This window comes from Monomorium pharaonis, chromosome 7, assembly GCF_013373865.1.
Source record: "Monomorium pharaonis isolate MP-MQ-018 chromosome 7, ASM1337386v2, whole genome shotgun sequence".
Taxonomy (NCBI): Eukaryota; Metazoa; Arthropoda; class Insecta; order Hymenoptera; family Formicidae; genus Monomorium; species Monomorium pharaonis.
In genome coordinates, this window is record NC_050473.1 from 21,610,752 (window position 1) to 21,625,427 (window position 14,676).

At 43.6% G+C, this 14,676-nt stretch overlaps 1 protein-coding gene across 2 annotated transcripts in view; it reads left to right on the forward strand.

The window, feature by feature from the left end:
• Positions 1-2,300, forward strand: part of LOC105833072 (NADH dehydrogenase [ubiquinone] iron-sulfur protein 6, mitochondrial) — a 14,406-nt gene extending 12,106 nt beyond the window's left edge. The window contains exons 3-4 of one of the 2 annotated variants that reach the window (XM_036289566.1): positions 1,042-1,100; positions 2,075-2,300. In XM_036289566.1, coding sequence (XP_036145459.1) covers positions 1,042-1,100; positions 2,075-2,144 — 129 coding nt within the window. In that variant the 3' untranslated portion in view covers positions 2,145-2,300. The remainder of the gene's footprint in view (positions 1-1,041; positions 1,101-2,074) is intronic. The other variant, XM_012674497.2, reaches the window with a different exon arrangement.
• Positions 2,301-14,676: the final 12,376 nt, after the last annotated feature.

The window sequence follows — 14,676 nt, forward strand, 5'->3', positions numbered from 1 at the left end:
TTAAGCCTTGATGAATCGACCTTGTTACAAATTCAAAATTGAACATCTCGACACCTAATTGCCCTAGCACAAAATTTCAAAAACGATTTGAAAGCTTTGAAACCATACTTTTCGAAATTTGTATTAAAATTGTAAGCAAAAATTTTTCAAAATAGTAGATGACAAAGAAAGAGCATGCAAAGTTGATAAATAAGTATTCGAGCTTACAACGCGTGGCGTAAAGTAGGTGTCACAGCCAAATGGAACGAAAAACATCTAAAAGTATAGAGTATTGTCTTTAAAATGCTTTTTTACGGAGCTTGATACGATAATTTTTTGCTGAGTTATGCAAGTTTAAAGAGAAAAGCTTTTTTAATTCAAATTTTAATTACTCAGCAAAAAATGACCGCATCGAATTCTGTAAAAAAGCATTTTAAAGCTAATGCTCTATATTTTTATTTGCATTTTATTTCACTGGACTGTGACACCTGATTTACGTCATGCACCGCCGCAAACTCAGATCTTTATTTATCAATTTTGCATCCTCTAACTTTGTCATCCGCCATTTTGAAAAAAATAGCCACGCATAATTGCTATTAAAATATTCTTAAAGTGGATACTTCAAGCTTTATTTTCCTTTTCGAGAAAAATTTTTATTTTTATTATTTACCTAGTTATGATCATTTAAAGTTTCGTAAAATTTTCCGAAATTTTAAGTGTACCCCTTTTTTGCTGCTGAGTGTAGTTTCAATCGTCAAGATTATAGTTTAAAATGTCATTTTAGTGGTAATTTTTGAGGTTAAGAAAAAATGATGGGCCGAAACGGGCTTCGGATTCAGATTCAGCCACTTCAAAAACGTAAGGATATCATAGTTTAGTCCGCCGGACACAATTTATTTTTTGTGTGTGTCTGTTATGTTTTAATTAATAACATTAAAAAAATATTTTTATTATATATTTGCGGGGCCGTTACGACTGACTTAGACACCCCTACGCTGGAAATCAATCGTGCACCCTGATAACAAAGTTGAAAAGACAAAATGCAAAAATTTCTGTTTTTAGCGTTACCCAGAAAAGGAGAGAGACAACAGATCTTCCACCGTTCGTGTAGCCCTGCTAACGTGAGCATCTGAACTGGCATCGCTGCATAGCACCTTCTAAATTTTGCGCCCTACGCTAAAGCGTATACTGCGTACTGCTTAGTTACGCATATTTGTTCATATTGATAATTAAAAATATTTGAATGAAAAGATTACATTGTAAGTTTTGGATGATTTACATGGCACAAAACTACGTCAATAATTGTTTTGTTCTACATAGATTTTCGACTTTCCACGTGAAACGAGATTCACATCTCTCCTCTGCTTTCCTTTCGGGTGCGGATGCAAAAATGCGACACAATAGCTAAAGTTAGATTGAGTTTAACTTTTTTCACGCGGTGCACGTTAGTTGTATCAACAACTTCCACCGCGCGGCAAGCGTCCAATGTACAGGAGCCATAATTGTTCTATTCCATGCGGGTTTTTGATTTTCCACGTGAAACGAGAGTCATCCTATTCTCTCCCTTGTGGGGCAAAGATAGGATTACATTCCGATACATCCTGCAAGTATTGGAAATCTATAATGTACTTAACGTAACTGTAGATTTTTAGTACTGACAAAGAATTTTGGAACGCAATCTAGGTTTATGATTGTATCTAGGTTAACAGGGGTTTTCAATTTTTCACTGTCAGAAAATTACATTTTATTTATGGAGCTGTTTTTGTTTATTATTTTTTATAACAAATGACTGATAAAAATGGTTAGTAATTTTTAGAAGTCAAAGTTAATATTAAGGTTAACTAAAAATTATTTAAAAATAAAGTATATTTTATAAATTTATTTAATTTTTTATGTGGCTTTAAATGTCCGTTGATGAAAATCAATTTAAGGATATTCATTTTAAGATCATAAAATTATGTAAAACATTTCCATCAAAAACTGTGTAAATTGACTGTGGATACTTTTCAAATGTTTATGAAATGAAAAGTATGTTAGATTATAATACAACGAATTTTATTTCTAAAAACAGACTTGTTTTTTCTTTTCTGTACAGGATAAACCAGGCAATCATACTTGCGGTTATTGCGGCTTACGTTTCTATAAGGAGAATCATCATTAAGTGATTGAATATATGAATAGTTGTATTAGTTATTAATTTATAAGTATACTTTTTAGAATGTAATGTTTGTTGCAATAAATGTAAAGTAAAACTGTCACAACGCAGTTCAATTGTATTTGAATGTAATATGAAATATTTAATAAATAATAAACGGAAGCTAGTTATTAAGTGTTCGAGATCTCGATCGCGACGCGATCGTTCCGACGGGAATACCGGAACTCGCTCACGAGTTGAGCGTGCGCCGTGGATAGCGCGGATATGAGTATCCGCTGAAGGAACGAGGAGAGGAGCGAAGTTACTCAAATTGCGATATAATTATCAACGACATCAGTCACTTATTTTCACCAAATACGGGAATGCGATTGACGTCTCGTGTCGCGCAACGATTTATCGTTGTGTTGACGCTCGCGGCGGCGCGGAACGATATCTCGAAGCAGCGGGCCGGCGTCGGAAGGAGATCGATTTGCTTCTCTGTTATCCCGACGGGATAACGCAGCGAAATTATTCTTCGCGCACTTGCACTTGTCCGAACGGCGAATGAGAGATGACGCGAAGCGGGGAACCAATTTCCCGAACGAGATACGCGACGATAGAAAAGGAATCGGAGAGCCGACGGCTCTCAAATTTAAGACTATGTCAGGGTCCCGTCGCTACTATACGATAGGGTGTTTCGACGGAGATCGACCAACTTAGACTGACGGAACATGCGATGTACCACACCATCCCTTGCTCTCGCTCAGGATATCGCTCACCCGCCACATTCCAAGCGCTCGCTGGCCACGTGAGGTCCAGGGTATCGACGCTTGATGGTGCGCAAACCGATCTCACGCCGCGAGCGAGAGTTGTTGAGATCGACGATTTGTTTGAATCTCAAACATTATATACCATTTTATTTATATGAAAAAAATATAATGTGTAATTTTTTAGAGGCAACTATGTGTTTTCTTTACGTCAATTTTTTAATACATTTTATATAAAAGTATCAAGCTAAATTACCTAATACTACACTCCGATTTAGGTCACTGTAATCACAGATGCAAATTGGGATTTTAATTTTTTGAAGCCCTATATCTTGGTTAAATAAAATTGAATATTAATCCAAAATACATGTTTTTGAGGTAAAATTTTTTGAAAAACAACAGAGTAACTTGCAAACCGAAAAAATACTTTTATAGTAAAAAAATATATATATGAGTACGAATTGTGGATAAGACGTCTTTATTTAAAAAATATTACATGATTTACTTTTGTAAATTTTATATTTGTTCGTATTGGAGACATCAGCCACATTAAAAAATTAACTTAGATTTTATCCCTCTCTAAAAAAGGCATGTTATTGATTTTGTCATCGTTTTTCCGAGATGCTGATTGGCTGTCTCGCTATCTTGTTGTTAAGTGCGTAGTGACTTTCTTCACTTCGTGTCATTTCCAGCTGTCAAACTTTCGTGACATTTTTAGCTGTCAAACTGTCAGTTTTGATGGTTGATTTAAAAACATTGAAATACTTACAGAAAATCAGGGAAAAAGAAAATAGAGACGAATAAAAAGTATGAGAGAGAGAGAGAGAGAGAGAGAGAGAGAGAGAGAGAGAGAGACGGAGAAGTAAGAAAGCTTAATTCTTTATAACATTAAGTATTTTATTTCTATAAACAATATTTGTATATATGTATATAATTTTTGAAAATAATTAAAAAATTTTTTTCTTTGAAATGTTTTTTGCTTTTTTTCCTTTGTTTACAACATAAAACTTGTTTTGTCAAAATTTCGAATTTTTAATATGACTTAGTTGCGTTTTTACTTTTATTATATCTAAATGTTTTTATTTAAGGTTAAAGAACATGAGCATTATATTAAAAAAAGAAAGAAAGAAATAGAGGAAGCAGGAGTAAGAAGAAAAAAAGAAATATTAAAAAGGTATATACAGAAAATAGAAATAAAAAATACATAATATTAATGTACATAATATTAAAGTACATAATATTAATGAGTCAGGTGTAGAAAATCAATATATCGTTTGGTTGTAATTAACATTGACTCCAAACGGATAGATATATTGATTTTCTTATAGCTGTCTCAAAATCAATTAATACACCTGATATGGACGTAAAACCATATATACATTGCAAAAAAATTTAATGTATCCAATAAGATATGTAATTGAGGACTGCCTACTTAATGCAATACTATATGTTATTGCAGTATTAACATTGTACTTGCGTTAACAGTGTTGTGGCCCTTATTGGATAGAGGAACACAGGTATTTGGGATCGTCCGATACTCCTCGGGTCAGATTTCTTGAGAGATTGTAGCCGATTGTCGTATAACAATGTGTATATATTTTCTATCTTGATTACACTGAGTTACACTGACTTAATTCGTTAATACCCGTGACAAATATAAAAGGATGAGCGACATACGTTCGTCGCTGTATAATGTGTAGCAAAACCCGCTCGTTGTCTGTACCTCGGTGTTTACGATTTTTGGTGTATAACCGGGGAGGGTACTTCCCGGTCACTGGCCTTTAGTTTTGCTTAGCCAACAATTGCTAGCTATGCAGATTCCACCCCAAAATCAGAAAATTTTGGGTGTTGTTTATTAAGCAATTGGATGCATTGCCCGGTGCGACGCCCGGTATGTAGGCCGGGCGATGTTCGCGTGCGAGGTGTCATTTGACACCTTATATCGCTTGCGACATTTCTTGTGTGAATGCATCACACTCATAACATTCCTCCCTCTTATTAAGAAGAAAACGAGGAGGCTGAGTTTTCGCAAACGTTTACGCATAAGTTTTCGCAAAGTGTTCAATATAATGTTTTCGCGTAGAAATTTTTTTGCGCAATATAATGTTACATAATTTATAGCCCTAACAAGAAATCTTTTTTTTTTTACGTACACGCATACATAGATACATTGTATTGTGTCCGCTGTAGACGAACGCTATTAATAAAATTACAATCTTGTGTTATAGGCTAAAATGCGAAGTTATATTTGTGGGCTACCACGTCCCTCCCTTGCAGGGAGAAAAAAAAAATTTTTTTAAACAAATCAATACAATGACATTGACATAAGTATGCACCATGAAAAGTGCGTTCGCTTGTATGCACTAAATTGACTGTCTGTAATCGCACTTACACATATTAAAAATTTTAATTTTGCTTCTATGAATGCTTTTAATCGATTCACGTGTACGCGGGTTGTCGTTCTTCTTTTTTTTATTGTGTAATTTACATCAGAATGTTTTTCGGTTACGGTATATGGTCCAGTCCACTGTGCGTCCCCACATAGACATAAAACCTCTAGTAGACGTCTAATGGACGTTAGAATGGACATTAGAAATCCACAGTTCCGCATTGTGGACGTCCATTAGACCTCCATTAGAGGTCGTCAAAGAGGTCTATTAGACGTTGTGTGGATCATTAGTAGAGACTTCACGGAGCCTCGATGGATGACTGACGGACGTTTCGTGGATCATTAGTAGAGGCTTCATGGAGCCCCGATAGATGATTGACAAAATAAAAATTTAAAATAAAAATTTTATTTCTTTTAAATTATTTTTATCAACAGTACATATACTAAATTTAGGACAAATTTTTATGAACTAATTAAATTTAAATTATATTATTTTATTTTATTCTTACTTGCCTCTGGTAGATTTTGAACCCGGGACTTTAGGATTACAAACCTTGTACTCTATCTGCTATGCCAATTTGACTCATCGATATGGGTACTTGTTATTGTCTACATATACCTATATGTTATAAACTTTATAACATATAGGTATATGTAGACAATAACAAGTACCCATATCGATGAGTCAAATTGGCATAGCAGATAGAGTACAAGGTTTGTAATCCTAAAGTCCCGGGTTCAAAACCTACCAGAGGCAAGTAAGAATAAAATAAAATAATATAATTTAAATTTAATTAGTTCATAAAAATTTGTCCTAAATTTAGTATATGTACTGTTGATAAAAATAATTTAAAAGAAATAAAATTTTTATTTTAAATTTTTATTTTGTCAATCATCTATAATATAAATGACATTTATATTATAATATAAACTGACGCAATTATATTATTTTTTATAAAAGCAATTAAATTTTGCAAAACATATGTAACGAACCTCTTGTCCGCCGGCATCACCGACTGCGCGCGGTCCGGCCGAACACCCGCCGGACCGCACAAACGGGCACCGGCCCGTCCTAATCGGGAGGGGAGCGAGTGCGGGGAAATCCGAAGATCCACGAGGATCCCCGATCCTCCACCCGAGCGGGTATAAAAAGCCGCTCCGGTGGAGACTGCGACACTTCTCGCTCCGACCGTACGTTGGATTCCGATCCCGACGCTCCTGAGAAGCTTCCTGCGACCAGTAATTAGGGTAGAGTGTTCTCTGCCTTAACCGAGAGCTCTCGGTACCGCTCGCATTCTAAACTCCTAGTTCGCCTCCGTAGCAGAGTATAGAGTGTACTCCACCTTCGCCGAGAGTTCTCGGCTACGGACTTTCCTTAGTCGCCCGATCACTCGGCTCGAACACAACGGGGGTGGAGAGTTCTCCGTCTCCCTCGAGAGATCTCAAGATCGACTGGCGTTTCCTCGATCACCAGACGCAAGTCGAAAAATCACCGCGCAGCAGCACAACCCCCCCGCTTCACCCCGCACCGCCGATCTCGAGGCTCCGGCGATTACCGCCCGCCACACCGCTCGCCTCATCGCGCCACGAAACGCCGCTTCACGCGCAAGGGCATTGCCCGCCGGCCCGTCGCCGCACCGCGACCATCACCGAGCTAGCTACGCGCCCGACAGCGAACAGCTGTTTTGTCCCGCGACACACGAAATACACAGACATACATACACACACATCTCACCTGTAAATAACCATTCCGCCGAACAACACACGATACACACACCGACACGCTTACACCATTGTAAATAGATTGTACATATCAAAGATCTCGTTAAAATATATATTATCTTTTATTCCGTAAAAACGAGTCTATTGTCTCAGGAACCTTTTTACACCTGATCCCTGCGAGCTAGTCCGCGTAGGAAATACGGTCCGTTACATTGGCGCCCGAACAGAGACCGGGAAACGTGCCGTGAGACAATAGACCAGCGCGACAAGAAATGCCGAAAACGTAGATTTATCTCACGCCAAAAAACGAACTGATCGTCACGCTACGCCAACTCGGTCTAGACACAAACGGAACATTAGACGAAATCCGCCGTCGCCTAAGCGAATACGTCACGCAACACCCGGGGGAATTTCCCGCCACACCGTTACCGCCGGGACCATCAACGGACGCACCGCGCATTATAATCGACACTCCCGCAACCGAGAACACCCGCGAATCAACCGCCAAAGCAATGAACCAGATACGAAAGTGCCACTTTGACGGGAAAGATCCGATGTCTTTTCTGAAACGGATAGACGAATTAAAAACCGGATATGAATACGACGACCGCCAGTTGCTCCGCGGGCTCCCCGAACTGCTAAAAAGAGAGGCTCTCCTCTGGTACCGAAACAACCGGCAAAACTGAGGGGTATGGGACGATTTTGTGCGCGAATTCCGCGACTACTACCTGCCCCGCCGCTACATCGCGCAACTTCACCGCGAAATCCAAGCACGCACACAAAAACCGGGGGAAAAATACTGGAAATTCGCGACCGAAATACTAACAATGATGCGACGCGCGGGGGGCTACTCAACTATCGAACAGCTCGACATGCTATATGAAAACATGGAGCCGCGCTACAAATTATACGTACGCCGCGAGGAAATCCATCGCCCGAATGATTTATTAACACACGCCGAGAACTTCGAGGCACTTGAAGAGCAGTGCAAGGCGCGACAGACCCCGCAAAGGGAAGTTACCGCCGCCGCGACAAGCTATGACAAAAATGAATGCTGCTGGCGGTGCAAGCAGCGCGGGCACACAAGGTTCGATTGCCGACGCATACCGCGGAAATTCTGCTCGCAGTGTGGAAAAGACGGAGTACTAACAAGGGATTGTCATACGCCACCAGGGCCGAGGAAAGCGCGGTCGCGCCCCGTCCCTCCAAATAATTTATAAACCGCGACCGCACCTACCGCTACGAATCCGCGGCCGCCCGTTCCTCGCGCTTCTGGACACCGGCCTCCTTCATCAGCCCCCAGACCGCCGCTGTCTACTAAAGACCGACGGATTTCCAACAAAACACCAGCCACCGGCCGCGTCCACCTGGCCGACGGGTCAAGCACTCACATAACGGGCTATATGACCCTACCGATTGCGACGTCCGGCCCCGAGGTCTGGCACGACTTTCAGATCATGCCGGGCCTCGACGCCGAAATCCTGGCCGTCGTCGATTTTTGGGCACGGCTGCGCCAAGCCATCCCTCCGCCGCCGATCAGGCGCGCCTACGCCATCACGCCACGGCAGGTGGCGGGGGCGTGCCACGGGGGGCTCACCCCAGTCGAACAACGGCGCCTTCGAGAATTCTTAAATACGGAACTACCGCTCTTTGAGGACATACGCGGACCTACCGACCGCGTCCAGCACACGATCCGTGTACGTAAGCACCCACCGATTAAACAGCGATACCGACCGCGCAACCCGGCGATGCAGGCCATCATCGACACCGAGGTAGAGGGGATGCTCCGCGAGGGGGTGATTGAACCCTCTCGCAGCGCGTGGAGCTCCCCGATCGTGATTGTCAAGAAAAAAGACGGCAAGCAGCGATTCTGCGTAGATTTCCGCCGCGTGAACGAGGTCACCGAACCGGACGCCTACCCGTTGCCGCAGATTACCGCCACGCTCGACAAGCTCCGCGGGACGAAGTACCTGACCACGCTAGACCTAAAAACGGGTACTGGCAGGTGCCACTCGACGCCGCGAGCTGCCCGGTGACCGCGTTCACCGTCCCCGGGAAGGGCTTATTTCAGTTTCGGGTGATGCCGTTCGGCCTGCATTCCGCCCCCGCGACGTTCCAACGCCTGCTCGACGCGGTCCTGGGACCTGAGCTCGAGCCGCACGTGTTCGTATATCTGGACGATGTTATCATCGTTAACGGCACGTTCGACAAACATATCCGGACGATACAGGAAGTATTCCGCCGTCTCCGCGAGGCGCACCTCCGCTTGAACCCCGATAAATGCAAGTTCTGTGTCGACCGGCTCACATACTTGGGGCATGCGGTGGACCGCAAGGGAATACGCACCGACCCCGACAAGACCAAGGCCATCGCGGAGTGGGAACCCCCGAGAAACGTGAAACAAGTACGCCAGTTCCTCGGGATCGCGTCGTGGTATCGTCGGTTCGTGAAGAACTTCGCCTCCGTCGCGGCACCCTTAACCGCCCTGACTAAAAAGAATGCGCAATGGGAATGGGGCGCGGCGCACCGGGAGGCATTCGAAGACCTCAAGCGCACCCTGATCACCGCCCCGGTGCTTGCCTGTCCCGATTTCTCCCGGCAGTTCGTTCTGCAAACCGACGCGAGCACGACGGGGCTGGGCGCCGTACTGACGCAGAACTTTCCCGAAAGGGAGCGGGTCATCGCGTACGCTAGCCGCACATTAAATTCCGCCGAGCGGAACTACAGCGCGACCGAGTTAGAGTGTCTCGCGGTCGTTTGGGGCATACGGAGAATGCGCTGCTATTTGCAAGGGTACCGGTTTAAAGTCATCACCGACCACAAGTCCTTACGGTCTCTGAGTCACATTGACTCGGCGACCGGACGACTCGGACGCTGAGCATTCGAACTCCAGCAATACAATTTTGAAATTCAGTATCGTAAGGGCACATTGAACCGCGTGGCAGACGCGCTCTCTCGCCAGCATGCCGCGCATGCCGTCACCTTACCGGACTGCGCGTGGTACCGTCGCACGTGGCGAGCTGTAAAGAACGCACCACGCGAATACCCCGATCTCCGGATAGAAGGGAACCGCCTTCGCAAACACATACTCCACACATTGGATTTTAGAGACACCCCACCGGAGACTCAGTGGAAAGAGTGCGTACCCACGAAAGAACGCGACGAGCTTCTGCGGCGGTACCACGACGAGCCGACCGCGGGACACTTGGGGGTCGCAAAGACGATCGCGCGCATTGCGGAACATTATTACTGGCCGGGTATGTTCGGCGAAATCTCGCGATATGGCCGCCGCTGCCGCGAATGCTTGGCGCGTAAGCCCGCTCAGACGCGCCCCACCGGCCTGTAACACCCCACCACGGTCATGCGGCCCTGGCAGCAGGTGACCATCGACCTGGTCGGCCCGCTGCCGTGAACCACTTGGGGAAACACCTGGGTGCTGACGATGCAGGACCGATTCACCCGGTGGCTCGAGGTGCGCACGCTGCGACGCGCTTCCGCGAGCAGCGTCGTCTCCAGCCTCTCCGAAGCCATTATCCTCCGCCATGGATGCCCTTAGAAGATCCTCTCTGATAACGGAACTCAGCTGCGGTCGTCGTTGTTTGAGCAGCTACTTGTAAAAAGCGGCATCCGCTACCGTCTGGCCCCGGCGTACGCTCCCCACTGTAACCCCGTCGAGCGTACGAATCGCGTGATTAAAAACGATGATAGCGCAATACGTCCGTCGTAATCACCGCGTCTGGGACGAGCATATCGGGGAGTTCCAGTTCGCGTATAACACCGCGCGACACGACGCCACAGGCTATACGCCTCCTCTACGGGCGCGAATTACGGCGGCCCACCGAGCTTGCCGAGGGGCGAACACCGCGACACACGCTGCAGCAGCGCTTGCAGGAAGCGTACGAGCTCGTACGAATTAAGACCGCGCGCGCCTTCCAACATCAGGAAAAATACTATAACCTGCACCGCCGCGACTGGCGACCGAAAATAGGGGAATGGGTGTGGAAGCGTGACCACCCCCTCTCCAAACGCGCGGACGTGTTTAATGCCAAATTAGCGCCAAAATTCGTTGGACCCCTGGAGGTGCGTCGCATTATCTCCCCCGTCGATCTACGGGGCTCAACCGGAAAATGGTACCGGCACTTACATAAACAGGATTTAAAGGTCTCCGCAAGCAGCCGTCGCCGAAGATGTAAACACATCCGAGGAATAAAAGACAACGACCCGATAACAAAATGACCGAAAAAAGAGGGGGGCCAGCAGAGCCTTACCGAAGGCGCGAAACGAAGGAGACTTCACTTCGCTCGAGACAATGGACCGAGACGAGATCCTGGCTGCGATAAACGCTTTCCTGGAGGAGCCCGAGGAATACGATCCGGGGCAACCCGGATTCGATCGGCCCGTCACCAACACCGCACCACCGCCGGAACCACCGGCATCCAAGGTCGCGCTGGTAGGCTACCGCAAGGGACGGCTGGTGCAACCTTCGGACCGGCGGAACACCGAGAAAAACGCCTGGCTAACCGAACCGCCACCAGTCAGGCCGCGGCGGCCACCAGCAACCACATCACCGCCTCTACGCCCGACCTTGGAACCGCTACGGGTGTATGGCCCAGCTCCTCCGCCGCGCATCATCGTCGAAGTGGTGCCCAGGATCACCACTGGTAGACGTGCCGCACTTCGTAGTCCACGTCAGCCGCCAGTATGGGAGCGTCCCGTTTGCCAACGTCAATATTGGCCACGGTTCCGATTGGCCACGTCATTATTGACCACGATTCCGATTGACCACGGAGTGGATTGGCCATGTCATTATTGACCACGCGTCATTATTGACCACGTCAATATTGGCCACGCGTGATATTGCCTACGTCAATAATGGCCACGTCAATATTGGCCACGCGTCAATATTGACCACGTCATTATTGCCCACGCGTCATTATTTCCCACGTCACTATTGCCCACGCGTCACTATTGCCCACGTCATTACTGTATATGGGTTTGCGACTTAGACGGGGTGGGTGCGGGAGGGGGGCCGAAGGCCCCCCCCTTGCACCCCCCCCGTGTGTGTGTGTGTGTGTGTGTGTGTGTGTGTGTGCAAAGCATTTCTCTGCACCACATGGGTTTGCAACTTTCCACGCCAAGCAAAAAAATTGATTAATATTGACGTGGGCAATAATGACGCGTGGTCAATAGTGACGTGGGCAATAATGACGCGTGGGCAATAATGACGTGGTCAATATTGACATGGCCATTATTGACGTGGGCAATATCACGCGTGGCCAATATTAACGTGGTCAATAATGACGTGGCCAATAATGACGCGTGGCCAATAATGACACGTGGGCAATAATTGTAATTTTTCATTACGGCTGTAAGTATTACAATATATAAAAAATTCAAGGAAATTAACCGAGCTTTTTTTTTTCATATAAATTGTGCGGGGTCCTTTATGGCAAAAACAGAAAAAATCTTGCTAAGCACGGAATAACAGCAAATTAGTAACAAAAACAAAGTAAAACTTGCTGAGCACACTTTTGCAGCAAAATTGCGACAAAGTGTGTTTGCAAATAACTAAGTTTTTGCTGGCAAGGCTTGTCGCAAATAATATGAGGCATATTTTATGCAAATAACAAAGTTGCATTATCGAGTTTTAACAAAAACCACTTTATTTCTGGATAATTTCACTATCTACCTCGAAATGGCGCATTTCTCGTGAAAAAGATTCACCTACTGGGTGAATAAAAGGGGCTCGCCGAGAACAGAGAACCAAGTACGATTGCACCATTCACATATATTATAATATTGAACTAATCAGTCCAATATTTCATTTTCATCGATCTGAATTTCAACAAGATTTATTCCGTACTTGCCATAAATTTGCTATCATATTGGGGAACGGTGCGTTTGCACACGGTGCTTTTGTACACAATATTTTGCGCACACAATATTTTGTTCAGTTACACACCATTTATTTGCACATCGTTCAGTTACACACCGTTTATTTGCACACTGTTCACTTGGACACAGTGAGAAATAACTATGCCGAGGGCAGCCTACCGACAGGGTAGGTGCGGGAGGGAGGCCGAAGGCTTCCCTTGCACCCCCTCTCGTGTATGTGTGTGTGTACGCGCGCGCGTGTGTGTGCCGTTTCTTTTCGTGTCGAACTGAACGGTATGAAAGTGAGCGGTATGCAACTGAACGGTGTCCAAATGAACGGTGTGCAAGATATCGTGTCCAAAAAACCGTGTCCACTTGAACTGTGTCCAAGTGAATGCCATTCTTATATTGTGTACGGCAAGGTTTGCTTTGTTCTTGTTACAAATTTGCTGCTATGCTTTACTAGCTTACTACTAAGTTTTACTGTTAATTGCGTAAAATATGCGTCATACTATTTACGACAAACCTTGTCAGCAAAAGCTAACACAATTGTCGTAATTTTGCTGCGAAGGTTTGCTCGAGTTTGCTGAAAAATTTGTGCAAAGTTTGCGTCATTTTCCTAGCTGGAATTTGAAAGAAAATGATTTTTTAGTAAACTTTGAAAAAATTATTTTGCGTATGGAAGCTGTTTCAATAAATAAAAAACCAGAAATGTTCATAAAAACATTTTATTGTTTGGCAAAAAATATAAAAAATACTTATAAATAGAATTGGAATAGTTTATGACTATTACATATGTGTGGCAAGTGTCAGTGTTGTCTTAGCTGTCGTCAAAGACAGGTATGCGAACCACCCAGTGTGTTAAAAAAGTCAGTAGATCGACTAAACTATAATATTTCACATAAATTAATTTATGTGAAATAAATATACAAAATTTAAAAAAAAGTTTAGAAACATTATAAGATACACTTACAATAAATATTAACAAAAATAGCCAAAAACACAATATTTGTTAGCTTAATCGACACTAACGTCTTTAACACACATAGATGGTTTACATTCATAACCTATTTCTGACAACAGCTACGACAACACTAACGCTTGCCACACATATGTAATAGTTCTAAACGGTAGTTAATTCTTCAATCTAGTACTAAATAAAACCACTGATCTGATATTCTAAAAATTGGAAAAGGTACAGAGCGTCAAAGTTACAGTATAGGTGGCTTACATCTAGAAGGTCAACGAAAGGTTAAGCAAGTTGAACTAAAAAAAAATTTGTTTTAAACATGTTCATTGAAGAGAATCTATATAACAAAAAACAAAAAAAAAATGAATAAAAAATGAATTATAAAAAAAATTTAATTAAAAAATTTTTTTAATTGAAAAAGGGAGGTACAATATCATCTTGCCAATGTCGTTGATACGCCTTGGATTCAGCTAATGTCAATATTAGGTACAATATTAGGCAGTTTACAAAATGCAAAAATTAAGCGACCAAAAGCAATTTTTATTTAAAAAATTGCTATTTTGAGAAACTCTGACAGCCATATTACATCTGCCATTTTAATTTTTAGAATTCTGGCAATGAATTCGTAATTAACAATTCAAAAAACCTCTATGTACAATTTTTTTATGTAATAAACGGATAATTTTAAAATTTTAATCCGCCATATTAGTCTGCCATCTTGAAATTCAAGACCGACAAAAAGATTATAGCATTTTCTTCATAACTCGATCTAATGCTCTGAATCAGACAATTACTTTAAGTCCAGAGTTTTTAGGTTCTTGATAGTCCTTAATGGGTTAAT